This window comes from Gopherus flavomarginatus, chromosome 5, assembly GCF_025201925.1.
Source record: "Gopherus flavomarginatus isolate rGopFla2 chromosome 5, rGopFla2.mat.asm, whole genome shotgun sequence".
In the NCBI taxonomy this organism is placed as follows: domain Eukaryota; kingdom Metazoa; phylum Chordata; order Testudines; family Testudinidae; genus Gopherus; species Gopherus flavomarginatus.
This window is the reverse complement of record NC_066621.1, coordinates 58,220,987-58,247,740: the sequence shown is the minus strand read 5'-3', so window position 1 is coordinate 58,247,740 and position 26,754 is coordinate 58,220,987. Positions and strand designations below refer to the sequence as shown.

Sequence of the window (26,754 nt, the reverse complement as noted above, 5' to 3'; positions counted from 1 at the left end):
TTTGTTTCCTTTGCCCTTGTGCTCTAAAGCAAATTTCTCCCTTTTCCCTGTGAGGATACTGAGGGGTAGTAGGATACAGGCTCACTCCTTCCAAAGCAACAGGCGAGCAGCTTCTCTCCAAGACTTCTGGGCACAGAGCTCAGGGAATAGGAGTCCTGTGATGACTGAGTACCCAAAAGGGAGAGGAGGCCTGTAGGGAAGTTGGAGGCGGTAGGGAGGAGCAGCTTATTGGAAAGTTGGAAGAGGAGCCCATGAGAGGCAGTGTACTAACAGGCCTGGGGGCTTTGGTGTCCTATCACCATCTAGGGATTTGGGGGCCAAAGAACTGCTTTCTCTCCCGATTCCCTGATTGAGAACCTAGCTATCTCCCTGACATGCTTGCACTCATCTCTACTGTCCAGCAGGGATGTCCAGAATCTGATTGAGGCCCAGAGTTTTTGGTACCTGCTCTGATGGCACAAGGCAAAGGGAAAGCCCAGATTAGCCAGTTATCCGGAAATACATCCTAGGTGCTTAAGCAGCACTGTTAAAGAATCCTTGTGCTCTGGCTATTCTCAGTTGCCCTCAGAGGCCTGGGGCAGCGTAGGTTATAGCTGCGGACTATGCTAGTTTTCAGCAGGGTCTTTATGAGGGAGGAGAGTGCAAAGAGTAAAAGGGTGGAATATATTTTTCTTTTCCCCCACTTTCCTCCCCTTCTACCAAGCTCAACTCAACAGCAGACCAGTATTAGGACCTTGGAATATGTGCCATTAAAATCTTCATGATTGCCTTTTACCTGTCTCGTTAATTGTCTGTTAATGTTAATTAAGAAAAAGAAAAATGTTGAAATTGCACCTAATTTATTTGCTGAAGGATTTTAAACCAACAACCTGGTGCTCGGGTCAGTTTATCATTTGGGAAATAACTATCACATCCTTGCAGGTGAACATCCCTTCCAAGATAAAACCTGTTTCTTTGATCACTGCTGCCGAAAGCTGTTTAAAACATGATCTCCTCCAAACCTGCAGCACTGAAAGTCCCCAACTGTGCGGGAAAGCATTTTTGCTTAAAATATTTGTCTGTCTGCAAACGTCTCATGAATTGTAATGGTTTGTTTTTGTTTCTAGGTGTGCCGATGTTATCTGTACAACCAAAAGGGAAACAGAAAGGCTGTGCTGGTTGCAACCGAAAGATCAAGGACCGTTACCTTCTGAAGGCCTTGGATAAATATTGGCATGAAGATTGTCTAAAATGTGCCTGCTGTGACTGCCGTCTTGGAGAGGTTGGATCAACTCTTTACACAAAAGCAAATCTCATTCTCTGCCGTAGAGATTACCTGAGGTAAATACAGGTATATTCTGTGGGTTCTTCCTATAAGCTCCCAGTTCACTGCCGGCTGTTTATTTTTTTTCTAAATTTGTACTGTGTAAATATCCACATGCACAGTTTTTAGCATTGCCTAATAGTTAAATTGAGTACAAGATCCATAGCTTTCTCCTTTTTAAGGACACTTTTTCATTTGCTGTATTATATTTGATGGAACTGTTTATGTGTAAGGCTTGGTAGTGAGGGAAGGGCATGCTTTATGACATTTTTTTAATTACGAGCTTACAAAAGAAAGGGATGTTTATTTTTAAAATGGAGGGCCAGATCATGAGCTGGTGTAAACTGATGTAGTTCCTCTGACTTCAGTGCTATGTGGATACACAACTGCTGAGGGTCTGTCCAACTTACCTTTCAATGGCAGCTTTTAAATAGACATTTAACTGTTTTCTGTCCACTTCTCTCCCGCCCCCTGGGCAAATGAGGCTCCTTGGTGACACAACAAAGCAAAACAGTATCAAAATAAGAGATCAGGTTTTTTAAAAGTTTTTCCTTCAGGAAATCTTGTTGTGACCAACAATGACTCTTCCTCCAGGTAGAGCTATCCTCACCCATGTGCATTTGTAGTGAATAAAATCTGTTACTCAAGAACAATTGTGACTTTTTTTTTTGGATTGGATATATGCAAATATGTATATATGGAAGCTTAAATGAGTCTTAATAAGACAATAGCTATAGCATACTTTCCCTAATAATGGGGCCACTTCAAAAGTGAGGGGAAGTGAAGTCCGCTGTATAGAATATATAAAATAAATAAAAAGGAAATTGATAGTAATGACTATCAATCAGAAGTTAGGAATTATAGAAAACTGATAAGGGAAGCAAAGGGACACAAGGAGAAATCTGTGGCCAGCAGAGTTAAGAACAATAAGGAGTTTTAAAAATATATTAGGAACAAGAAGAATCCTGACAATGGTTGGTCAATAATAATGCAGAAAAGGCAGAAATGTTCAATAAATGTTTCTGATCTGTATTCAGGGAGGAAAAACAGATGATATACTCTCCTCATATGGTGATGGAGACACTTTCCATTCCACTGGTATCTCTGGAGGATGTTAAACAAAAGCTACTAAAGTTAGACAGGCCGTCCAGCTAAAGTGCATCCAAGACTTCAGATTTTTAAAAGAGCTGGCTGAGGAGGCCAGTGGACCATTAATGTCGACTTTCAATAAGTCTTGGAGAATTGGGGAAGTTTCAGAAAACTGGAAGAAAGCTAAACTCATGCCAGTTTTTATAAAAGAGTAAACTGGATGGCCCAGGTAATTATAAGCCTGTCAGCCTGATGTCAATCCCGGTCAAGATAATGGAGTGGCTGATATGAGACTTGATAAAGAATTAAAGGAGAGTAATGTAATTGATGCAAATCTACATGGGTTTATGAAAAATTAACTTTCATATCTATCTTTTTTTGATATTACAAGTTTGGTTAACAAAGATAATACTATTGACATCCTATACTTAATTGCTGTAAGGTGTTTGACTTGCTACCATGTGACATTTATGATTAAAAAAAATAGAACAATATAGAATTAACCTGGCACATATTAAATAAATTAAATACTCGGAATGTAACTAAACAGGGAATCAAGGTCACTGATTCAGAACAATCTGGGTTACTTGGTAAAGTTGGCGCAAGCAAACAATATGTGTTTTAATACAGTTAAATATAAATGTATACATCTAAGAACAAAGAACGTAGGCCATTCTTACTGGATGGGGAACTCTGTCTTGGAAGCAGTGATTGAAAAAGAGTTGGGGATCATGGTGGGTAATCAGCTGCAGATGAACCCCCAGTGTAATGCTGTGGCCTAAAGGAGCTAATATGATCCTAGGATGCATAAACAGGAAACTCTCAAGAAGGAGTAGGGAGGATATTTTATCTTTGTATTTGGTACTGATGTGACCTCTGTTGGAATCCTGTGTTAAGTTCTGGTGCCCACTCTTCCAGAAGGATGTTGATAAATTAGAGAGGGTTCAGAGAAGAGCCATGAGAAAGATTAAAAAACATGCCTTAGAGTGATACTCAAAGAGCGATCTATTCATCTTAACAAAGAGAAGGTTAAAGGGTAACTTGATTAGTCTGTAAATATTTACATGGTGAACAAATATTTAAAAATAGACCTCAGTCTAGCAGAGAAAGGTATAACATGATCCTATGCTTGGAAGTTGAAGCTAGATCAATTCAGACTGGAAATAAGTTGTAAATTTTTAACAGTGAGAGTAATTAACCATTAGAACAACTTACCAAGATTCTCCATCACCGATCATTTTTAAAACAAGACTGGATGTTTTTCTAAAAGTTCTGTTTTAGGAATTATTTTGAGGAAGTTCTATGGCGTGTGTTATATAGGAGGTCAGACTAGATGATCACAATGGTCCCTTCTGGCCTTGGAATCTGTGAAAAGATATAATGTTGAGGGGTTTTTGGAGGGGTAAATGACTTTTAGCTGCTAATTTTTCTATAACACCTGTCCCCATAGAATTTCCTCCTGTATCATCATCCCCTGAATAGATTTTCAGCAATAAACAATAGACTGTAATTAAGTTGAACACTTGTTAATCCTGTGGTTCCCAGAAACCAGCTGTATTTGTGACAATAGTTAAAACCCTTGAATTATCTGGGATCAAAGTATTAATGGATTCAGGGTAATATTTTAGGGAGTCTGTAGTGTTTACAATTTTACAAATCAAATTTTCCTTAATTTTCCTTTAAAAAGAAGAAATGGAGTTGTGAAATATTTGATTGTAATTAACTGTTACAGTGTTTAGAACTGGAACCTTGTAGCCCATCAGTGGAATCAGAGCATCTTTCCTGTAGTTATGAATTCTGCGCTTCAATCTCTCAGTCATATAAGCAGTGCCTGTGCTATCAAGAATCCGTAGAATTTCAACTGTCTCAGACCCAAGTATAATTGTATAGGTAGGCCACCCCCAAAGTGTAGGTGAGGGGAGGCCTGTTTGAAGAGGGAAGAGAGACTGGGGTAGGGAGCAGAGTGTTGTGGGATTTGCTTGGGTGGGAAGGACTGAATACAAGGGTTTTTAAGAAGGCAGAGAGTAGAATAATATGAAACAGAGGGAGGCTGGACTTTGGGGAAGAGACACCAGGAACAGCAAGGAGTTCTGGGCGGGAGAGACTGAGGAATTTGGTAGAAGTGAATTGAAAGTACAGGTGATTTTAGAAGATAGGAAGAGAGAGGACCTTGAAGATTTGTAATATCAGTCAAAGACTGCTCCTGGCTGAGCATGGACAATGAATACAAGGCAGCTAGCCGATGCTGCTGGGAGCATGAGGCTGTCCAAAGGAGGATGAAGCACCAAAGTGCTGGGGTACTCATAGGAAGTGGAGGGGAGCTTGTGCTGCTGGGATTTCCTGGTAGGCTGGAGTTTTGTTCTCTCTAACTTCCTTCACAAAAATTAGGGGGAAAAAGTGTGTGCGCCCCTGGGATGGGTCATATGGGTAAGAAGTGCCATATAGCCTCCACGTTAGTCTAGATACTCACATGATCCTCATCACTGTAATATCTGAGTGTCTCTCAATCATCCAGGAATTTATCCTCACAACACCCCTGTGAGGCAAGAGAGTCTCATCCACATTCTACAGATTCTTGAAACTTGCCCAAGGTCACACAAGAAATCTGTGGCTGAACCGGGAATTGATCACAGGTCTCTCCAGCAGCATTCTGAGGAATTTACAGGCAATCCATGCTGTAGGTATTCTTGCAGACAGTGGTCTGAGCCAGATTTCTAATTCTATTTGTCTTAACATGGCACCTATCTCAGTGATTACCAAAACACTGGCTCTGACATGAACTAACTCTAACTTGGGTGTGTCACATCGCTTCTCTGTCTCCAGCTATAAGCCAAATATAACTACAGTACTTCTCTCTACCTCTTTAGGGTGTGTGGGAGGTCAGTTAGAATTTGTGCAGAACTCTGAAAGTGTAAAGCAATGTGTTGGTGGTGAGATTAATGAGTAGCTTAAAATTTAAATTTGCTAAGAATAATTCAGTTCCGCGCATTATACTTCCCGGTGTTTCTCTTCTATTACTGCATGATTTCCCTGTTCATGTTCAACTGACTTGGTTTTACTCTGTGTAGACACTCGTCCCTGTGTAAGAGTGTGCAGAAGTCTGATTTGGTAGCATTGTATTGCTACTGTACACCGATGTAAAATGACTACTATGTACAGGGCAGGAAAGAGTTCCATATTCTCATCAAATGTCTCTTGGTAGTACCAGTTCCCAGCAAACATTCACCAACATTCACCCAACATTCACCCATTTTGCTGGCTTCCTACCATACCACTTTGCATTTGTCCTGATTAAACCTGGTTTTATTTATCATTTTTCCTGTCTTACTCTCCTAGATGCCACCATTTTAATTTTGCCTCCCTTGCTGCTAGGCAGCCTCCTAACTTTCATATAATGGGAAAACTTGGTGAACATGCTCTTCTTTCTTTGTTCTAGGTCACTTATGAAGACATTGAGCACATGATCTAAATCTGACTCTTGCTAAGGGGAGGAAAAGGTATCCATTGCAGGGGTTGGTTATTTAATACACTAGCAGCATTACTTTGTTCCTGGTCGTCCGTCAGTTAGGCATCCATCACATAATATACATAGCCATGCCTTTATTCAGACTTCTCTGAGAGCTCTGTGTGGAGCAGCACTGAATGCCTTACTGAAGTGCCTAATGCTCACCGAATTCTCTGTTGCTGAAATCATTGGGAGCTGCTTGGGTGCTCAGTGCATTTGAAAACCAGTCCACTTACTTAGGTTCCTAAATATGGACTTAGCTTTAGACAACCTTTTTTGAAAATCTTGTCCCTTGTCAACTATTAGTTTTATATGTAACACAGTGCCAGCTTTCCAGCACAAGTTGATATTTGAATTGTCTTGTTCTGTGGCTCTCTCATAGATAACCAAATAAGATTTATTTCTTGTGATAATGCTGCATTGTTCTTGTTAATGTTAATGTCTTTAGCATTTGATTACCTCTGTTCATTTCTATTTGTTCTTGCAGCCATTTCTGCTTTGTTTTCAGCATTGTCCTGCCGGCTATGTATGTTGTTGTGTATCCTGCTGCCTTTATGTTGTAATGTGTATCCATCATCTTCTTCTTCCCTGTTTAAACGCTTTCCCACCAACCAGGCCAACCTTCTACGTAGAAGGTAACTTGCCGCATCTGTTCAACTAGAAGTTCTCCACTCCAAGTAGTCACTTCTGAGCACAGGATCTCTGAATCCATAACTTTTTTTTCTCTGCACCATCTCCTCAGTCCTCGATTCACTTCCACTATTTTTTTGCTTCACTTGCAGAGAATTCTCTAAGCCCTTCTTATTTGACTCCTTTCTTCAATGGCTTTGGAGCTAATATCCAAACTCTAGTAGGTAAGACAAAAAAGGAACATCTTCTACAGCAATTGGAACTAAATTAATGCTAAACTGCAGTGGAATTATACGTTACAGATATATTTATACTAAAGTTCATTGCAGTGACTTAAAGTATTACAATGACTATCAAAAGAATTAATCACTGGCCTCTTACTGTGATTATGTGGCTTCCAAGGAGAGCACTGTCAAATAATGGAATTTGGTACACTAAATATGTTACAAAGTCTTTACAAAGCTAACAAGCAAGCCAATTTTGAATCTATAAATGTGGACAGAGAAAAGGTACTCTATTGGTGTCCCAAAGGCTTTACATAAAGGATAGAGGGCCTTTTTGAATGGATATTGTAACTGTTGAGATCCACTGGGGAGCTTGAGCTGTTTGAGAATGCGCTGCTTTGTGATTAGTAAAACAACTCCTAGCAGTGGACTTGGCTTCCCCCTTCACTTGGTTGGAGCACAAATCTATTAACTTCCAATGGGGATTCTTACTGTAGGTGGCACCAGAAACCCTAGCTTTCTGGCCAACTAGTGTGAAACAGATGGTGCATTTTCCATGGTCATTGGCCGTGGTGCTTATTTGTGCGTACATTTAAAGAAATACTAGACGACATGCTGCAAGTTGCTTCAGTTGCATTTCTGCTCGTTCATGAATGGAAACTTTTGAAGCTGCACTTCAGAACTCGGCGGTGGCTTCTGGGCTGTTCAGTGCTGTGCTTCTTTGGAGCCCCTGACAGGAATAGACATAATGCCTAGATCTTTCCTGGAAGAAGTGCTATCCTGCTAACTGGACAGCTGTGACCAGTGCATGGAACTGGCATGAGAATTAGCTCCTTTTAGTGTGAATGTTTTCTCCTCTTCTGAGTGGGGTAGAGCCCAGTGGCAGGAGCTCTACTGGTTCTGTATATTCCTGACCTGCCCACACTGCTTTCGAGCGGGCTGCCATCCAGTGCGTCAAATAAGGCAGTGGGCTTTTTGCACTGAATACATTTTGACCGAGTCACTGAGGACATCTTTCAAATGTGCTTCAGGAACTCTTAGCAGACCATATCCTCATCATTTGTTTCAAAAGATAAACTGTCGTCATTGCTTGCAAAAGAACATTTGTTAAACTTCATGTTTCCTTAAGCACTTTTTTCTTCCTTTTTTAATTCTGAAAGATGAAATCAGATCTTGACTTGTTTAAGTATTATCCTTGCAATCCCACATCAATCTCCAGCTACATACAAATGTATTTCCAGATACATTGACTTAGACAATGTATTTACCCTTTGGTTAACAGTCGTGATGGCTATCTTTTCCATCTTTAATTTATCTGTCTCCGTTGAATAGGCAAATTCTGTTGGAAACCACTGTTCCTGATATAGAAATCCTTACAGTGTGCTTCTTTGTAAACTGCTTGTTTAATACAAAAACCAGTTGTTTTATTAATCTGCAGACATACTTGAAGATCCACCAACTTGGAGCACACAAGCAGTCTCTGTGAGCCCTGCTCAGAATTTCTTGCTGGAACTGCCGTCTTAATTCAGAATTTTCAGTGGGGCGCTTTTGGAAGATGCATTTGATTCTCTCCTATCTTACATCAGTGCAACTCCAGTGACTTAAATGGAGCTCTTCCTGAATTACACCCACATAAATCGGAGGAAAATGAAACGCAGTATGATAGAAACAGACCAAATGACTTCTGCATATTTCATACGTACCAGCACTTGTTAGGAACTTATCACAATTTGATAAACAAAACAGTTGGTCCTGGCCAGGACTTAAATGAGGGTATCTCCAAAGGAAGCTCAAATATTGCACAAAGAAATTATGGTGAATCAGTAGAGGGCATGTTTCTCTCTAAGGGTCTGATCCAGCTCCTACTGGAGTTAATGGGAAACTTTTCACTGGTTTCAGTGTGCTTTTGATTAGGCCCTAAATTGGTATAGAATCATAGACTATCAGGGTTGGAAGGGACCTTGGGAGATCATCTAGTCCAACCCCATGCTCAAAGCAGGACCAATTCCCTGACAGATTTTTTTTTCCTGGATCCCTAAATGGCCCCCCTCAAGGACTGAACTCTCAACCCTGGGTTTAGCAAGCCAATGCTCAAATTACTGAGCTATCCCTCCCCCGGAACCAATGCCTCAGCATAGACTAGGGGGGTGACGTTCTGCTTATCATAACTTTTGAATGGGAGCTCAAACTGGGGTTTTCATCTTGTCTGGTTGTTAATGGTCCCAAGACCATATTTGCAAAAGAGAGAGGTGTTTTTTACTCTGTGTCTTAACCAAATTCCAATTTAGGTAGCTGTAGTGCCTTTTTCCCGCCTAAAAGTTCCTACTTCCAGCTGGATTCAACATTCACCTTTTCCTGTCTCCAGCTTTTTGGACAGCATTGGTTTGTTCTGCCCCAGTAATAACCACATACAGTTTATATTTCAGTTTGTGAGTAAAGAGCTTAAGGATGCCTTTGGATGAAAGTTATTGCATCCAGTAAATGTACAGTATTTTTATTAGTGATTAAGAAAAGTGAGTCTTTGATTTTCAAAAATATGTGATTTCTGTCTGGCAAGAGCATGCACAGCAATGCCTTGCTTTCACTAGACTTCCACATGTAAGTAATGATGGTGGCACCAAATCAAATGGCCAAACTACAGGTCCACATTTCAAGCACAATCTTTGAAAGTTCCAGTGTGTGCACTCAAACTAGCAAAACTTGAGCTCATCTGTCAACGGTGTCATTGAAGCTACGTTCAGGAGCATTAATTAGCAGAAAGAACTCGATAAACTGGGAAGTCTTCCAAAGAGGGTGCTATTTATTTTTTCAATAAATATACGGCATATATGGACATCAGCAGCAGTTATTAAAGGGATACAGTCAGCCTGCTTATATCCAAAAATGTATTTTCTGTTAAAAAGATGCAGCATGGCCAGAAAGGACTGTGGTTTAAATTTGGGTTTTACTGAAGATCCTAATAATGGTATAGAGTTTCTTAAACTGACTTTTATTATTCTTAACCACTTTGAGGCATTCTGCACGGGATTTCCCTGCCTCTAACTGTTTTGTACCTAGACAGATTGACAATGAAAAAGTAAATGCTGAGCTTTATGTGCAAAAGATGGTGCATCTCAACCACATTGTCACACTTTGTATTGTCACAGCAAAGATTATTTCCTATGTGGTAGCGGAGATGAAGGCCTTTCACTTATGCAAACCAGAACTTTCCAGGATAACAAATTGCAGTTGGGTTTGTTCGTTGATTTTAATTTTATTTTTCAAAACTAATGGGGGTGGACTAATCCCTGTAGGCTTTGATGTACTGACCTGCCTTGAACGCTTTCAAACTTGCAACTTTCCTATTAATATTTCTAAACTCTCCTAAGAAAACTTGGCTCCATATATGTGTATTTACACAGCATCTGTGAAAGCCAAGGTTGTTTTTAATGTCAATTGGAGCAGTTATCCTGTAGGAAGATTGGAGCTTTTGAAGGAGATGATGCTTATATTCTGACACCAGGTGGGACAGCTTCATACCATGTGTAAATCTCTTACTCTCTAAAATGTGGAGGGAGGGACCAAAAGACCCAAAATAAATACTTTTCATATGGATTGTTCAACTGAAGATGTGTGCCCTTGACGAATCCTGACATTTATGCCCCGTAGTCTCCATGCCAGTTGGCCACCCAAGTGGAGGGCTTTTTATACTACGCTGGTTCAGCTCCTTCAGTTTAGCTGTCCATGAGTAATAAACCCTCTGGCATAAAATGTACATTCTCTGGAACTGAACTAGAAACCATCATGAAAGAACAACTTGACTGACTTCATTAATGTCAAAATATGTCTCCTTTCCTTCAATGGACACAACTTTCCACGTAGCATTGACTCTGTTGTATTCAGAAGTGTGCACTCACCAACAGGTATTTACCACATGCCAAGCAGTGATTATGGAAGAGGGAATATCTATCTGATTTTTGCCATATGCAGTTTTTGTGGGAGCAGGTTACGTCCATAACCCACACAAAGACAGATTAGAGACATCCTTCAGCCTTGACTCTGCATTTTAGAACTGGTTTTACATTTTTATCATATTAAATGGCTGTTAAGCTTTTTCTACAGCTATTTGCATACTCAGTATTTTGTCAGCTCACGATAAATGTATGTTGTTCGATCTGTGTCAGCCACGTGCAGTTGACAGACACTGATGTAAGTTGTTCAGGTCCAACTTGCTGGAATGTTTTGAACTGGTAGGAACAGGGCTCTTTCGCATGACTATGAATTCAAGGTATGAGAAATGGACATAGGAACTGCCACACTGGATCAGACCCAGGGTGCATCTAAACCAGTATCCAGTCTCAGACAGCAGCAGCGTGAGATACTTCGGAGGAAGGTGCAAGAATTTTATTATAACGATCACCACCACTTGTATTGTAGAAGTGCCAAGGCGCCCTAATCATAGACCCTGTTGTGCTAGGCGCAGTACAAGCAAAAACAAAGATGGTCTCTGCCCCCAAAGAGATGACAATCTAAATATAACATAATAGCAGATGGTTACAGAGCAGCTAGAGGAGTACAAGTTAAAAATGAGACCATATTGGTTAGTATGGTAGGCAATGGACTCCTCATACTGAAACCACTTAATCCCTAGTTATTAGTGATTGGTTTAAGCGTGAGGTTCACTCTCTCTTCTAAAATCTGCTTCTGTTAACTATTATAACTCTGGATATTCTTGGTATCCATATACATGTCCAGTCCCTTCTTGAATATTGCTAAATTCGTGGCCTCAACAACATCCTGTGACAATAATTATCGCCATCTGATTATGTTTTGTGTGGAAAACGTGTACGTTCTTGTATCTGTTTTGAACTTGCCGCCTCTTTAACTTCACTGAATGTCCTCCTTGTTTCTCATATTATACAGCAGGGAAAAGGGAAGGTCCCAGTGTACCTTCTCTATCCCATTTTGTGGTTTATATACACTTATATCCCCTCTTAACCATCTCTTTCCTAAAGTGAGCTGCCCCCAGTCTTTTCAATCCCTTTTCAAAGGAGAGTTTTCTGGCCCCTAACTTGCTGTTGGTTTGCAAATATCAGGATGGAGGGCAATCTTGGTATTGCTAGGTATTTAGAAATACATTTGTAGATACTATTTGTAGGTTTAGAGATAATGAAACAGAGGTGCAGATTATCATATAGCTTAGACCATAAATGAATGTGAGTGGGGCGAGAAGGCAGATTCATGGAAGGGGGTACAAATCTAATGTTCGTTCATGAGGGATGAATGAAAGTTGGAAATATAGAATGTGTTTAAAATGATGGAGGAGATGGTCGCTTTTAGGCAAGTCCATCCCTTTCACATACTCACCATATAAGCCCCTCACTCATACCCTAAAGAAAAGGTGAACTCTGGGTAATTATGCCCCTACCATACATTTAGTCAGTTTAAGGTACTTTCACAGAGCTGCTAAATTCCAGAATGTTGTACAGAAGATTATTGTTACAAGCAGCTAAGTCTTTAAATAAAAAGACGCTTCCCAGCAGTTACATAGCACTTCCACAGAATGCTACCCGCTTGCCCCTCAATTCATTCATATTCTCTGCTGCTCCTGTGTGCCAATTAGCTTTAATTTTTACTATACACAATGACATCAACAGCTAATCGGAATGTAGAATAGCTGGATTTTAGTGAGCCTATAAACTACAGAAAATTGTCCTTGGCTAAACTCCTGCTTTCAGATTGGCTGACGACAATAGACATGGTTAAGTTCAGAGTAAGAGCCATTAAGCATAATTACTACCACAGGGTATAAGTTTAATTGTGTTAAATTTTAAATCTGCATAGTCTAAGCTTATTTACAAGCTGGGGAGGTCCTTCTGTTACATAAGAGAGAATAAATCTGTACTTAAAAATTGCTGTCTTCTAACTTTTTAAAGAATTTTAAAAAGGTTAAAAATACCTTCCTTGTCTCTGACTTTTTTCCCCCCACTGGTGTCATGCCAGTGAGAATATTGAGGATCTTATGGGGGGTGTGTGTGTGTGTGTGTGTGTGTGTGTGAGAGAGAGAGAGGAGATTGGATTTGCTATGGCGAATGCATCCAGAGGATGGAGTATGTGTTTCCTTTTTTGTGGCTTCTTTTTAAACTAAACAATGGGAAGTATTGATGGTGAAAGGGAGTTCTCCCCCAAAATTAAAAAAACAAAAATCCAAACTGCCCCTCGTGTGATCTCCAAGTGAGGAGGTATGGAGCATGGCAGCTGGACGTGCCAAAAAACAAAGACCAAATTCTTAGTTGAAGAATGCGTCTCTTCTTTGCCTCAGTCTGCACTTCCTCCAAGCTTGTGATCTTTGAGCTACAAGTCAGGCATGCTTGAGAATTTTAGTGACTATATAGAGCTTTACTTCGTTCCCTGAGAAGTGATTAAAATTAGAAAGTGCTAGAATGTGTGTGAAATGTTCATATGTTAGGGAAGAGAGGTGAGAGCAGTCTGAAACTTAATGGAAGAGAACAAGATTAGCACACTGAAAAACTGGAAGATACGTTTATGTAGACGTTAAAAGGCAACATAATTTCAGCTGGACAAAACATGAACTGTAGCTCGTATGCAAACATTCAGAGCTGTTTAACACTTGGTTTACCCCCCAACCCCTGAAAAGAGACAGGTGAATCCTGTGCCAAATACAATCTTCATGTTTCTTAAACTGTTTAAATAGTTAAGTGAACATCTGTCCAAACTTGCCCATCATTTCCATGTAGAGAAGTATCCTATTTGAAGGGTGAAGAAAACTGCCTGTTTAACAATGCAAATAACTCTGTCTGGGGCCCCTTTATTTTATTTAACCTGGATTGAGCTCCACACAACTGTGATGCTAATGAATAATGGATATTTTATGCTCACAAGAATAGTGGCATCATGCACAGAACAAATTTAGGATTAACTTCCACTATTCTCTTTACCTAAGGTATTGGGCTGCTTTGCTTGGGTTTGATTTTTATTTTTAAGTGATTTTTTTAACGTTTGCTGTGATTTTGGATATTTAAAAAATGCAGATGTCATTGTTCTCCTAATCTGCTAGTTCTCTATCAAATAGAGAAATTGAAACTGACTGCTGCGACTGTACTAAGAGTGTTCTAATTATACGATGGAAGACGGTTACACCAATGAGTGATAGAGACATTCTGTTTTGCCAAGTAAAATGACTGTGAATCAGAAAATACAAATTTGGGGCTAAATTATAAATTGGCACCCCATCCAGAATGAGGGACATTGTAGCTATGCTAGCCCAGGAGCATTCCAGGGAGGGAACTGTGAGCTTCTGCTGCCACTGCTGGCATCACCACCCTTGCTCCGGTCTGCTACTGGTCCATAATAAGACACGCCCTTTCTTGCAGTGTCCCTGACCACCTGTGTAGGACTGGGCGCAGCAGCCTTCTGAAGGCTACTCTCTCTCTGACGTGCACTAATCCATAATGCAGGGAGCCCATGCAAGAAAGTGAAGGGCTGGCTCACCTGCTATCATAAGAGCAGGCCAAAATCCTGCCCTTGCTGAATGTTTCCATTTGCTTTGTTTATTTGTAAGACTTATTTAAACTCTTTGCCATTTTGCTTGGTCTATTGCGGTACAGGCTTTCCAGCCCTAATTTGGTGAAGTCTGAGGGCAAGAGTATTTAGATCTTACATCGCTGTGTGTCTGGTACTATTTTAACTGGCCCACTGTACCATAGACTTTTATTTTTTTTGTAAAGTGTCAGACACAAATGTCTAGTCTCCTCTCACTGAAAACAGTCCCGTGGCCTTCAAGCCAAGAATAACAGAAAAGTAATGGGTGTCTCTTTTAACATCTGACACAAGAAGTAAGACTTTTTATATGCTAAAAACAAGCTAACATGATAGCTCAGGAGCCTGAGAGTGGAAGGGTTATCTTGAGGATCTTATCACACTTCAGTGATTACTGTCCAGCGATCAGTAGCATTGATTGGTTCAGCAAATTGTAGGCTGAGAAATCAGACATAGTGTTCCTCTACCAGGCTACAAACAGTTCTCTCTATGCTTTTTTGCCTTTTTGTACTGGTAGAACCAGTAAATACTGGCATTAACAAGATCCAACTCCAAAGAATTGATACAGACCTTAGGCCCAATATATGTTTAGGAGGATGTACACACATGTGCATGTTTACATGCATGTCAAACTAACAATCAGCAGAAAGAAGGTGCCTTCCACACGCTTTCTCTTAAACAGAAAGTAACAAGTGTATATTGACTATTTGCAGTTTAAGATTCAAATCTTTGATTCGTTGCATGCATCCCCAACTGGTTCCTATAGCTCTAACTTAGAAGTGCTGTCATGCCTGTCACCAGGAAGTGGCACTGGGTCATGGGTCTTCAGGGACTTGTCCAAGGGCTGGCGGGGATGATGTGGTAGCTCTTGGTTAGTCTCCCTGTGGGAGCTGTAAGAGCAGCAGACATCTAGGAAGGGAGATAGCAAAAGCCATGACAAAAGTGGCAAAACGTCCGGTGCAGAAGGGCTATCTTCAAGAACTGAGGAGCTGAAGTGAACTGTTGAATGTACTGTTTATGCCTTGGTGTAAGACTCTTAATTGGCTCCCAGGAAGGTTGAGGAGGGTGGAGGTCTTAGCAAAATTTATTAAGTGGCTTTGTAAAACATTATTGCCAATTGTCTTTAGATAAGTGTGTGTTCCTTAAAACAGGAGGTAAGTTGGACTTTTCTTCATTGGTAAAGTTAGTGAGTCTACTGTGTTTCACCCTTTATAACTGGCTCATTGTCATCAGCTTGGATTCCTCCATTAGGTAACAATGAAGAGCAAATGGGTGCTGAGTGGGGTGGGGAAGGAAGCAAAACATTCAGAGATAAAACCTTGCAAATAGTTTTGTTTTGACTGAAATCACATGAGCCGCAAAATAGGACTGAAAGTGTCTTTAATGCCTTTCTCCATTAGATGGCTTGTGAGCCTTGGGCTAATTTACTCAGTGAAGTTTCATCTTGACAATTGGCATTTTCTCAGCAGGCAATTTTATCCCAAGTTCCTGCACACTGGTTGGTCAGCGAAATGGATACTGCAACTCCTATTTATTGGTGCAATACAGTATTTGATACTGCTAATTACACTTAATTAGTGCTTCCACCATTTAATTAAAATGGCTTCTAATGATTGTGCTTCTTTGGCAGGCTCTTTGGTACCACCGGGAATTGCGCTGCCTGCAGTAAACTGATCCCTGCCTTTGAGATGGTGATGAGGGCCAGAGATAATGTTTACCATTTGGACTGCTTTGCCTGCCAACTCTGCAACCAGAGGTGAGGACACAGTTATTACAGAAATTAAAAAACCCACAAACTTTTTTAATTTTTGTCAACGGACCAAGGAAATCTGCTTGATCTTTGCCACCTCTCTGAGGCGGAGAAGCTGCTAGCACTAGCTGGGTTGTCTTATTTGTAGTTGCCTACATAGATTGGGTCTGTCCTGCAATCTTTTCGAGGACGGAGCCAAGGGAGGTAGGAGTGTGTGTGTGCGCGCGCACACACGCAAGGACTGCAGATCCAGGCACAGTAAGCACTAGACAGCTGTTCTGAAATAGTTGTAATGCAGCTGAATGAACAGCTTCTGAGGTCTTTCAGCATCTAGCCTGTTTGCTGAACACCCATAGACGGAAATAGGACCCTCTCTTGCACAAGTTACTTAGAGCTACTTAAATCAGACTTCTGACAGGCTCAGAAGTGAGGAGGGTACAAAGGAGAAATCTATTCTAGGTTAAACCCTTTTTGGAGACTATGAAGTGCTCTCTTCAGTTTACTGCATAAGCAATAGGGCCTGCTTGTGGGGTAGTTTTAAATGAGGCTGTACCACACCTGACTGGAAGATGCAGAGAGAAATACATATCAAAGTGTACAGTGAAAGGACATGGGTTCAGCCTGACTCATTGGTATCTATAAAAGACTGAATGGGGTGTGTGTGTGCAAAGACTTCAGGGCTTGCTTTTCTCTTGTTTTGGTGCACTTGTCGGAAGGTTGAGTTCTTGTCTTGGAAGCTGAGTGCATTAAATGTAACATAGTCTCCCTTTTTGAAGCATGTGTTCATTCTTAAAATTGCCCCTCCTTGCTTAGGCTGCCCGTTGAACCACAAATTAGTATTTGTGAAGGGACGTGGTAAAAGGAGGAAAAGAAGAGTGAGTAAGCTCAGTGGGAGAAAAGCATGTTACTTCAAAGCCAAGTTAACATACCTGATATTTCACTTAAAAATAAGATACATCACTTTCAATTACTCTGGAATTTCAGTCAATATGGGGTTGTATCTATGTGATATTTACACACACACATGCTCACGCCTCCTTTCTAGTTTTCATGTGAGATTTGTGAGAACATATCAGAATACAGGACTTCCCTCTCACGCTTGTTTTATATCCGTATAACTTGGTTGAAGTCTGTGGAGTTACACCCGACTCCCAGCAGTGCATGTCTGAGGAGAATCAGACACACGGTATGTAGTTTGGGTGGCTTTAATTGAAGGCACTGTATCAAACACAAAGCTGGTAGTATTTGTTTGGGGGTAGAATGCCTTCCTATTAATACTGACAGCTGCAATAAATCAAGCTGTCCCCAGTATAATAGGGTTATTCCACTGAGGTTATAGTGACATCTAGTGGTTGGTGTGTTGGACAGGGAGCGTACTTTCTTGCAGACAAACTGTATTTCCCAGTATTTTGGTGCATAGTCCTATTTCTAATTCTGTCTTTAATATGTTTCTGATATACATTATTGCTATCCAGAAAGCATTGGCAGACCTATCCATTTTGTGACTGTGCTGGCAGGAATTCAGCACCTCCTTCCCCAGAGACGAAACTCATAATAGTGAGCAGCCTCTCACAGGCAAAGTGCTCATTTAGGTTTTTTGGGATCCATTGGTATTACCCTACTCTTTTTCAGAGTCCCAGGCTCCATTCTTAGCATAGTGGAGGGGTTTTTTTTAAGGCAAAATGATACTTTATTTAATAGTGTTGATACGAAATATTTCCAACAGCTATCGGCTCCAACACACATCAAAAACACTGATTCCTAAAATGTGTCCTGGGCCTAACTCATGTTGCTTTTTTTTAAGGGATGGTAACTGTTTAACTACTAAATTTTCTTTTTATCACTGTACTCTTTTAATACATCAATATCCTAAGATGTTTCAGGCAGTTCACCTGCCTTTTTCTCATGGTGAGTTCTATTCTGAAAGTCACTTTATAAAAATGGCATCCTGGGTTCAATGTTCGTGTCTCACTGATTCCTGATGAAACTGGCTCAGTAAGATAGGTTTTTCTAACAGTTTGTCACTCACGGTGTGAAGGCTGGGTTCCCTTTTCCTCGCACATCAACCTCCAGAAAACTGCTGGGTTTGCACAGGCATAACTATGGGTGTGACGCGGGCCTGCTAAATCTTGATTGGTAGTTGTGAATGAGAAGGAAAACTCCACTTCCTGCTGGGTCCATGCTGAATTTTCAGGGCTGGCAGTTGGAGAAAAACATCTTTGTCTTGTAAATTGAGCACATTGTGAGAGACAAACATGGGACCCCACGATGCCTGGTTTTCACCTGATTTTCAAAGAACCACACTCAACCACACCCTACGAATATCTTTTCAGCTCTCCTACTGCTGCTGTAGACCCCAGCTAGATTTGGCAAAATGCGGCTGTTGACTGTGCTATAGTTGTGCTGGTGGCGTGACATTGTTTTGTACTCCTGCTCCTTGGGTTTTATGGTCACAGTTTAAGTAACATTAAGTAGCAGAAAGTCAGCAGCTGTGTATTAAGTTGCAGTCTGGAAAATGTTGGCTAATAGACTTTGTATATTCAGCAAATCCATTGGTGAGGCCGTGACTTTCAGGAGAATATGTGCAATGCTGCTTTAACTGGAGTCTCCTCTTAAAGAAGCAGCTTATCTGCAGTTTCTTATCTGGAATACAAAGTTAAAAGTTAGCTAGCTGAATTTCAGACTATTATAAAGAGGGCTTTAGGTGCAGACTAGGAGAGGAGACTCTGGGTGCTGAGATAAATCACACAATGAACCATACTAATTAAGCGCACTGTGGAAGCCACAGGTTTTTGCCATACCGACTTGCCACATTAAGCGGGGCATCAGCTGACTATAGGCATCCATTAGGGGAAAACTTGTATGAGGTGCTGGAGAGGCTTGAATCTGGTAGATCTCATACAGATGAACACTCCTCTTATAATTCAGACTATCCAGTCTGATAGCAGGCTGTCAGTCTCTAGTTATCCACAGAGTATCAGGCCTAGAACATATTCCAGACCAGGACTAGAGGGTAACCAAACAGCAAATGTGAAAAATTGGGACGGGGGTGGGGGGAGGGGTGGGTAATAGGAGCCTATACAAGAAAAAGACCCAATAATTGGGACTGTCCCTATAAAATCGGGACATCTGGTCACCCTACATAGTAGGGGCACATTTTCAAGGCTTCATGACTCTGCTGAGGAAAAAATTGTCCTCTTTCCGTGGGCTTCATGTTGTGTAGGGCCTATATTTCTCCCCGAACTCCTGGCTAATGTTTTTGCCTCTTTAAAGTTCATGTCTGCCAGTTCCTGGCTGGCTGGACATGTGTGCACCATATATATGTCTTTCAGAACTGGCTGTCCGCATCACTACCAGCTTTGCCTGTACCTGCCCTGAAGTAGGGGGATTGGCTTAGGACACTGAGGCTGTCTTGCCTATGTCCTGCTTTGTTGTCATGCACTTAGCATGTGCTAAGTCAGACTCTGCCCTTGAGTGGGAGATCAATGAAGAGCACCGTGTGTATTATCCTAAAATTCTAGATTAACTTTTACATCTATAGCAAACAAAAGGTGTGAGGAACCTAATGGCTGTCAAACTGCACCTTGCAGATATTGTGTGCAACTTTTTTGACCTTAATGATCAAATAAAATTGTTAAATATCACAAGTCTCTGTCAACTTTAATACAAACAGAAAAATTTACATGGTAGACAGAGAACTTCATGCTCCATTCCATGAAGATAAAGGTTAACCAAGTCTAGCCATCCATCAAAAAACTTCTATTTATTGTTCAGCACTGTACATAAGGGGGTGAGGAAGGACTTAATAGCCATTTACTGCCTGTAAATTAGTGTAAACACTGCCTCACCTGGAAATTTGAATACCATAGAACATTTAAAACATTTTGTGTAACAACCTGTCTGCTTCCTGGTTTCAGTGAAGTCTGAAAGCTCATGTCTATTTGGGGATCTATTCCATCACTTTTCATGTTGATTATTACGGTAGTATCTATAGCAGGGTAGGCAACCTATGGCACACATGCCGAAGGCAGCACACGAGCTGATTTTCAGTGGCACTCTCGCTGCCCGGGTCCTGGCCATCGGTCCGGGGGGAGGGGTGGGCAGGGCTCTATATTTTAATTTAATTTTAAATGAATCATCTTAAACATTTTAGAAACCTTATTTACTTTGCACACAACAATAGTTTAGTTATATATTATAGACTTATAGAAAGAGACCTTCTGAAAACGTTAAAATGTATTACCGGCATGCGCAACCTTAAATCAAAGTGAATAAAGGAAGACTCGGCACACGGCTTCTGAAAGGTTGCCGACCCCTGAACTATAGGCTTCAACAGAGATCAGGGCCCCTTGTGCTAGGCAGTATTCAAATGCATAGTATGAGAGGGCCTCTGCGCCAAAGAGCTTACAGTCTAACTAGACAACACAAACAAAAGGTAGGAGAGGGAAACAAGGTGGTGAAGTGACTTGAGTCTCTTAGAGATCAGTGGCAAGGCCAGAAATAGAACTCTGGTCGCCTGGTTCCTAGTCGAGTGCCCTATCCACTATATCCTGCCTCCCTAAATTCCAATCCGGTCAGTATAGTTCATAATGAAGTTAACTTTTCCTTTCCATCTGGGCTTTCCTTTCCATCTGGGCATCCGCTACCTCTAGACTTTAATCCTCTGTCATCTTTTCCTTGGTGTACTGCCACTTGGTTAATGCCAATTAACATTTAGACGTGTAACTTTTTTTCTTTTTTTTTTTTATGTTTCAGATTTTGCGTGGGAGACAAATTTTTCCTGAAGAACAACATGATCTTGTGTCAGATGGACTATGAGGAAGGGCAACTGAATGGAAGTTTTGAGTCCCAAGTTCAATAACGATCCCTGCTTGCTGAAGCACTGTGGGATGGACGTTCAGCCACACAAGCAGTGAGGGGCGTCTGTCAGCTTGCCTGCAATATTTTTTTAATTCTTGGTCCAGAAAGGACTATATACATTGTAGTACTTTTTTCCTGCCACCAACACAAAGCAGTTACAAATTTAGATGTACAGTTGTGCCTGCTTAGCTGAGCACTGCATTGCCTGTATGTTTGTGAGTTTTTTGGGGTCTGGGGGAGGGCTCTGTACAGTCTGATTTCTGTATATAAACTGGAACATTTATTTTATGAAAAATGTAATGCAATTTTATTACTGGTGTGAATTAAAAATTATGAATGTTTCCTGGTCATTTTAAGTTGTGGTTTATTTGTAATACAGTTGGGGCTTGTGTTTCCTGCATTTGATGCTGACCAGATACTTTTTTTTAAAAAATTACACAGATCCCTGGAACGCTCATGAAATAAAATAACGGGCAAGAGTTTAAACTACCACAAAAACTTACAAGAGTTAGGGGAGAAAGTGCTGCTCTGAAATTCAGCCTCTGCTTGAACTACATGACATTTGGTCTCCACAATTGCTGTCATGTAGAAAAGGCGTAAATGAGCTCTGTGGCGGTGATAGCTGGGGAATCTTCACTGCATCACCAGTCAATCCCCATGAGGACTGTGGTAAACAACTGCTTTAATTGTTCACCATGAATGGTATCTGTGGACACAGACCCCTTTTAAGTGAAAGCACGTCAGTTCAGACAGAGCAATGTTATGACCAAGAACCCTGCTGACCAGATAATACAGTATCTCTTCAATATGAACCCTAATGAATAGAATCTATCTAGCCTTGTCAACAGGTGGCCAGTTACTGATCAGAATATTCATTTCAGGGCTTTGGCATGGCTTAATTCTCTTATACAGGGCATCAGTTTTCCAAGTGTCAGGCACCAAAACAGCTGATGCCAGAGACTTCAAACGAAGCCTGGTATTGAACCCGCATCACCTGTTTTACAGATCTTTTTGCTTGTCATTTGCCAGTTGTTGTGACCTCCCCACACAACAAGCTGTCAGATTCCAGTTAATCTAGGTCATTTAAAAAGACTCCGATAAAAAAGGTCCAAATTATATTCAGGCTACTCTTTCTGGCTATTGTCAGTGTTACACAATTCACGTGCAAGGTATGGGACCACACCAAACAATTTTACTTGTAAAATTCATTTTTATACATTGCAGCCAGCACTTGTAAACAATTACTTCAATTCCACCTACTATATCTCCCTGCTTTTCTTTTCTTTGTTTGTTTCAGTTTTTTCCCAGCATGAATTAATAGCCGGCTACTGATCTTGAATCTCGTATTGCTTGTTTCCTCTGCATTACAAATATTATATACAGTTTTATCTTGGTCTCTCATATCTATTTTCTTTAACTGTGTTTCACAGTACATCCAGAACTCAAGCTGAGCAAACTAAAAAAAATAACAGCAGAACACCAGAGATGTAAGAGAAGCACTGAGATATCGCTAATAAGCTAACATACCTCATAGTTTATCTTGAGCATTCCTTCTCTAGAACACAGAGGTAGATATTTCAAGATCAGGATGGCCATGTGAAATGAGTTGTTTGGTCTCCATTCTGTTTCTGGTTGTCAGGAGTCTTTTCAACGGGTCACTCCTCCAGTTAATACCAATTGGTTCCTTTTAGCAATTTCATTGGAGGGGGGCGGGAAGCATGGATTAAATAGCCCTTCCTAGCACTAGAGGCTATCAAGCTCACTGTTGAGGCTGCTTGTGACAGTATAGGAGAGTCTTCATTTTTCACTGTCCAAACTGTATTTGTTCTCTTGATTTAAATCGGTTACCATATCCAGTACTGTCGTTTTACCACCTTTCATCTAAATTCAAGGAAAAAATTGGTATCTGCATATCCATGATTTCCTTCCATAGTTTAAAATGATGACATCCCATAGTGATGATAGGGGAGCTAACAAAGTTGGTTTCCTATCAAGCTTATTTAAAGTTTGAAAGAAGTGTTTTGGTGCCAGTTAAAGAATCTCTTTAGAGAACTGATACTTACTTTTTGATGTCTAAGAAATGCTCTTTCAAGGTTATATAATTTCATTTTTATCCTTCTTTTCACTGGAAGAAATTATCTTTAAAAGATTTGCCTAGACACATTGGCCACCAACCAGTTCTATTATTACCCAGTCATATGCCATAGTGACAATGAAGTTGAATTATTCGGGAAAAGTATAGAAGGGAGAAATCTATCCAGTAGCTTGTAGAGAAGTGGTTCTTAAGAACCTTGGATTTATAAAATGGCTGTGTAGTCTGTATAGGCAGGTTTCTTTTGTGTGATTGAACCACTTGTCTGCTTCCTTAGGCTGAGAATATCTGAGTTATCTTTTCTGTTGAGGCGGATCTGGGATGGCTCTTGTTTCATGTAGCCTCAACAACAGGGACACAAACAAAGAAGAAAGGTCTCTGGACACATGAGAACATTTTTCTAGTGAATCACATGTTCTGACAGAGTGCTCACACAGCCTTAAGATATAGAAAGAACATTACAATTTGCCATTGCTACTATTAAACACTGTTTAGGCACAGATTAAATTTTCCTGAAGTTCTTTCCTTAATGTAAAGAAAAAGTGGGGGTTCACTTTAAAAAAAAAGTGACTTGGTAAGAGATGTCAGAGGGTAGCAGGAGGAGAAAGAGGGAAGTTGGCATATGTAATATCTCTGATGGATTTTTTGCATAATCTTGTTCAGTGACACAGTGTGCAAGGCACAACCAATGGAAATTATCAGGAATCATGAGAATGGCAGACAGGTTAATGTCAGATAAAGATGAAATCCAAAAGAACCTGGAAAAAATAGGCCACAGATGGATGAATGGTTTAGGGTTGATGTAGATTGTAAACCAAAAAAAACACCAGGAGAAACTTGACCTGCAATACGGACTGGCCTAAATGGTTACAAATTGCAAGATGCTGGCCAGGAGAGTGATCTGCGATAGAAGTAAAGCGGACAGAAACATAAAAACATTTGCCACAATGGTAAGTTTAAAAAGCTGATAGGTATAAATAGGATATGTAGGACTAGAAAGAAAAGATTAGACCATCTGTACGTGGGGACTGGTCAAAAAGTTCTAATAAAATAGAGTGTTCTTGAAGCTTTGAAGCTAAGCATGCTATTGGTTTTTTTTTGAGTACCTCTTTGCTCCCTGGTTTAAGGGGATGTGCCAAAAGGATATTGTTTCTCTGCCTTGGTGGGGCACAGAAAATACAGCGAATGGGTAAAAACGCATTAGGAGTTTCTCATCCTGCCCTGTTCCTGTAAGCTTTCCAGGCTGACCAAAAGCAAGAACCAAAGACAATACACAGCAATAGACCTTAGTGGCTCTGCCCTTAGTTGTTCTGAAGGAGATTTCTTGAGTCTAGACGATTTGGTGCTGTACAAAAGGTGAGTGCAAATTCAGCTGGAGCAGCGTTCAGAATTCCGAGTATCCTATTATGAGAAAATAGTACATAAAGGGGTTTGGAAGGCTTGATTGAAGATAGCTGTGTAGCCTTCCTAATGAGGCACTCTTTAATGTGGACATGACTGGGCTGTCTGAAACCAGCTCTACTTGCTAACAAAGCTTAATGACTTTTTTTTTTGCTTTACAGAAATCACTCAAGGTTAGTGAAAGAAAACGATTATCATCATGCATCCATAGCATCCTTCTCTGTTTCTTTTGGCCTCCTTTTCTGTTCCCTTCCCTAGTTCTAGTCTCCTTGCCTCTATCCTCTCCAATGGGGGAGGAAAATAACTATGGGAACAGAGGGTATGTCTACATCTACAATTTTGCAGCACTGGTTGTTACAGCTGTATTAGTACAGCTGTATAGGGCCAGCGCTGCAGAGTGGCCACACTTACAGCAACCAGCGCTGCAAGTGGTGTTAGATGTGGCCACACTGCAGCGCTGTTGGGCGGCTTCAAGGGGGTTTCGGGGAACACGAGAGCAAACCGCAGGGAAGGAGACCTGCTTGCACGGGAGTTCGGGGAACGCGAGAGCAAACCGGGGAAGGAGACCTGCTTCCCTGCGGTTTGCTCTCGCGTTCCCCGAACCCCCCTGCAAACTGCAGGGAAGGAGACCTGCTTGCACGGGGGTTCGGGGAACGCGAGAGCAAACCGGGGAAGGAGACCTGCTTCCCCGCGGTTTGCTCTCGCGTTCCCCGAACCCCCCTGCAAACCGCAGGGAAGGAGACCTGCTTGCACGGGGGTTCGGGGAACGCGAGAGCAAACCGGGGAAGGAGACCTGCTTGATTACCAGAGAGGCTTCCTCAGGTATGCTGCGATACCTGCTTATTCCACGGAGGTCAAGAAAAGCGCTGGTAAGTGTCTACACTTGATTACCAGCGCTGGATCACCAGCGCTGGATCCTCTACACCCGAGACAAAACGGGAGAACGGCCAGCGCTGCAAACAGGGAGTTGCAACGCTGGTGATGCCCTGCAGATGTGTACACCTAAGTTGCAGCGCTGTAACCCCCTCACCAGCGCTGCAACTTTGTGATGTAGACAAGCCAGAGAAAACCATCTCTGGCAGTCTTGAATAGCATGTTCCATGATGTCTTTATACCAACAACCCTCCAAAAGAGTGAAGTAGGCTTAGGGAGCAAGAAGTTTCAAGTGCTCCTTTTCAGCCTGCCTCTTTTTCGGACTGTTGGAGAGAGGACCCCTCAGTACAAAGGATCATCTGCAATTACATGAACTGGTTATTTGCTGTTGCAAAAACTTCTGCAAACATTAGAAAACTTCCACTCAGCGTGGAAATGGCAAAACACCTAACTTCTGGCAGCTTGCTTTCTGCATAGCTTACATTATTTTATTTACTTGTGCAATGGTAGCACCTAGGGTTCCTTTGGAGACCCATTGTAAGCACTATACAAATACAGGACAGTCCCTGCACAGATCAAAGTCTAAAATAAGACAACAGGTGGAAAAAACACCTGGGAGGAGCACAAGGAAACAGAAAGTACTGGTTAGTCTGCTAAACAGAGTCACAGCCTACCAGCTGCTGAGTCATTGTCAGGATTTTTGTAGGCTTCATTGCAAATAGATACCTGCCAAAAAATCCCCAAGTAGTGTTCAATTGGTGGAAAAGGGGAAATGCTTGTGACCTCATCAAGCCAGCTCCTGGTAGAAGTACGTCAGTTCAGTTTTGGAATGTCTTCAGCCAAGCTTCACATCTCACCAGGGTATTTTTGCAGGTATCGTATACACCAAAAACACAGGGCTGAACTCTGCTCTGTTACGCTCTTGATTGCTTTTCCTCAATGGGGTAGTCTTACATCTTCTAATTTTTTCACAAATCCTTGACTGTGATAGGTCCTAAACTTCAACATTAGTGATGAGGCAAAATACATTCATGTGTGCACACCAGATTCTGAAATCCCATCACCTAGTAAGGATAGATATTCTTGTGGTGAAAGCCAGGACTGTGATTCATGAGAGCCGGGTCCTATTCCCAGTTCTGCCACTGACTTCCTTTAAGAACTTGAGCAAGTCCCCTGTGCCTCACTTTCCTTAGGCCCATTTTAAAACAGAGATAATGGCTACATCATTAGGGCACAATGTGGATTAATGCAACAATGCTAGTGAGGCACTTTGAGGTCCTTGGATGGAAGCTGTCATAGTTTGCAAACTGGCTTTAATGTAATTATTAGAAGGCTGGATGCAATTGCATTTAGAAGAGAGACAATGGGGCTGCAGAAATGCTGTTGTAGGTTAATACATTTCTGAACATCAAGGTTTCCAATGACTTACCATTCCCTACCATGGGCATAACATCGTATATGTTATCGGGTGTCAGTTGCATTAAAAAT

General features: G+C 41.2%; 1 protein-coding gene across 2 annotated transcripts in view; it reads left to right on the top strand.

Annotated features, from left to right (window-relative positions):
- The window catches only part of LMO1 (LIM domain only 1), an 81,371-nt gene extending 60,121 nt beyond the window's left edge, over window positions 1–21,250 (top strand). For both annotated transcript variants that reach the window (XM_050954573.1, XM_050954572.1), the window contains exons 2-4: window positions 1,107–1,320; window positions 15,921–16,046; window positions 20,796–21,250. In XM_050954573.1, coding sequence (XP_050810530.1) covers window positions 1,107–1,320; window positions 15,921–16,046; window positions 20,796–20,901 — 446 coding nt within the window. In that variant the 3' untranslated portion in view covers window positions 20,902–21,250. The remainder of the gene's footprint in view (window positions 1–1,106; window positions 1,321–15,920; window positions 16,047–20,795) is intronic.
- The last annotated feature ends 5,504 nt before the right edge of the window (window positions 21,251–26,754 follow it).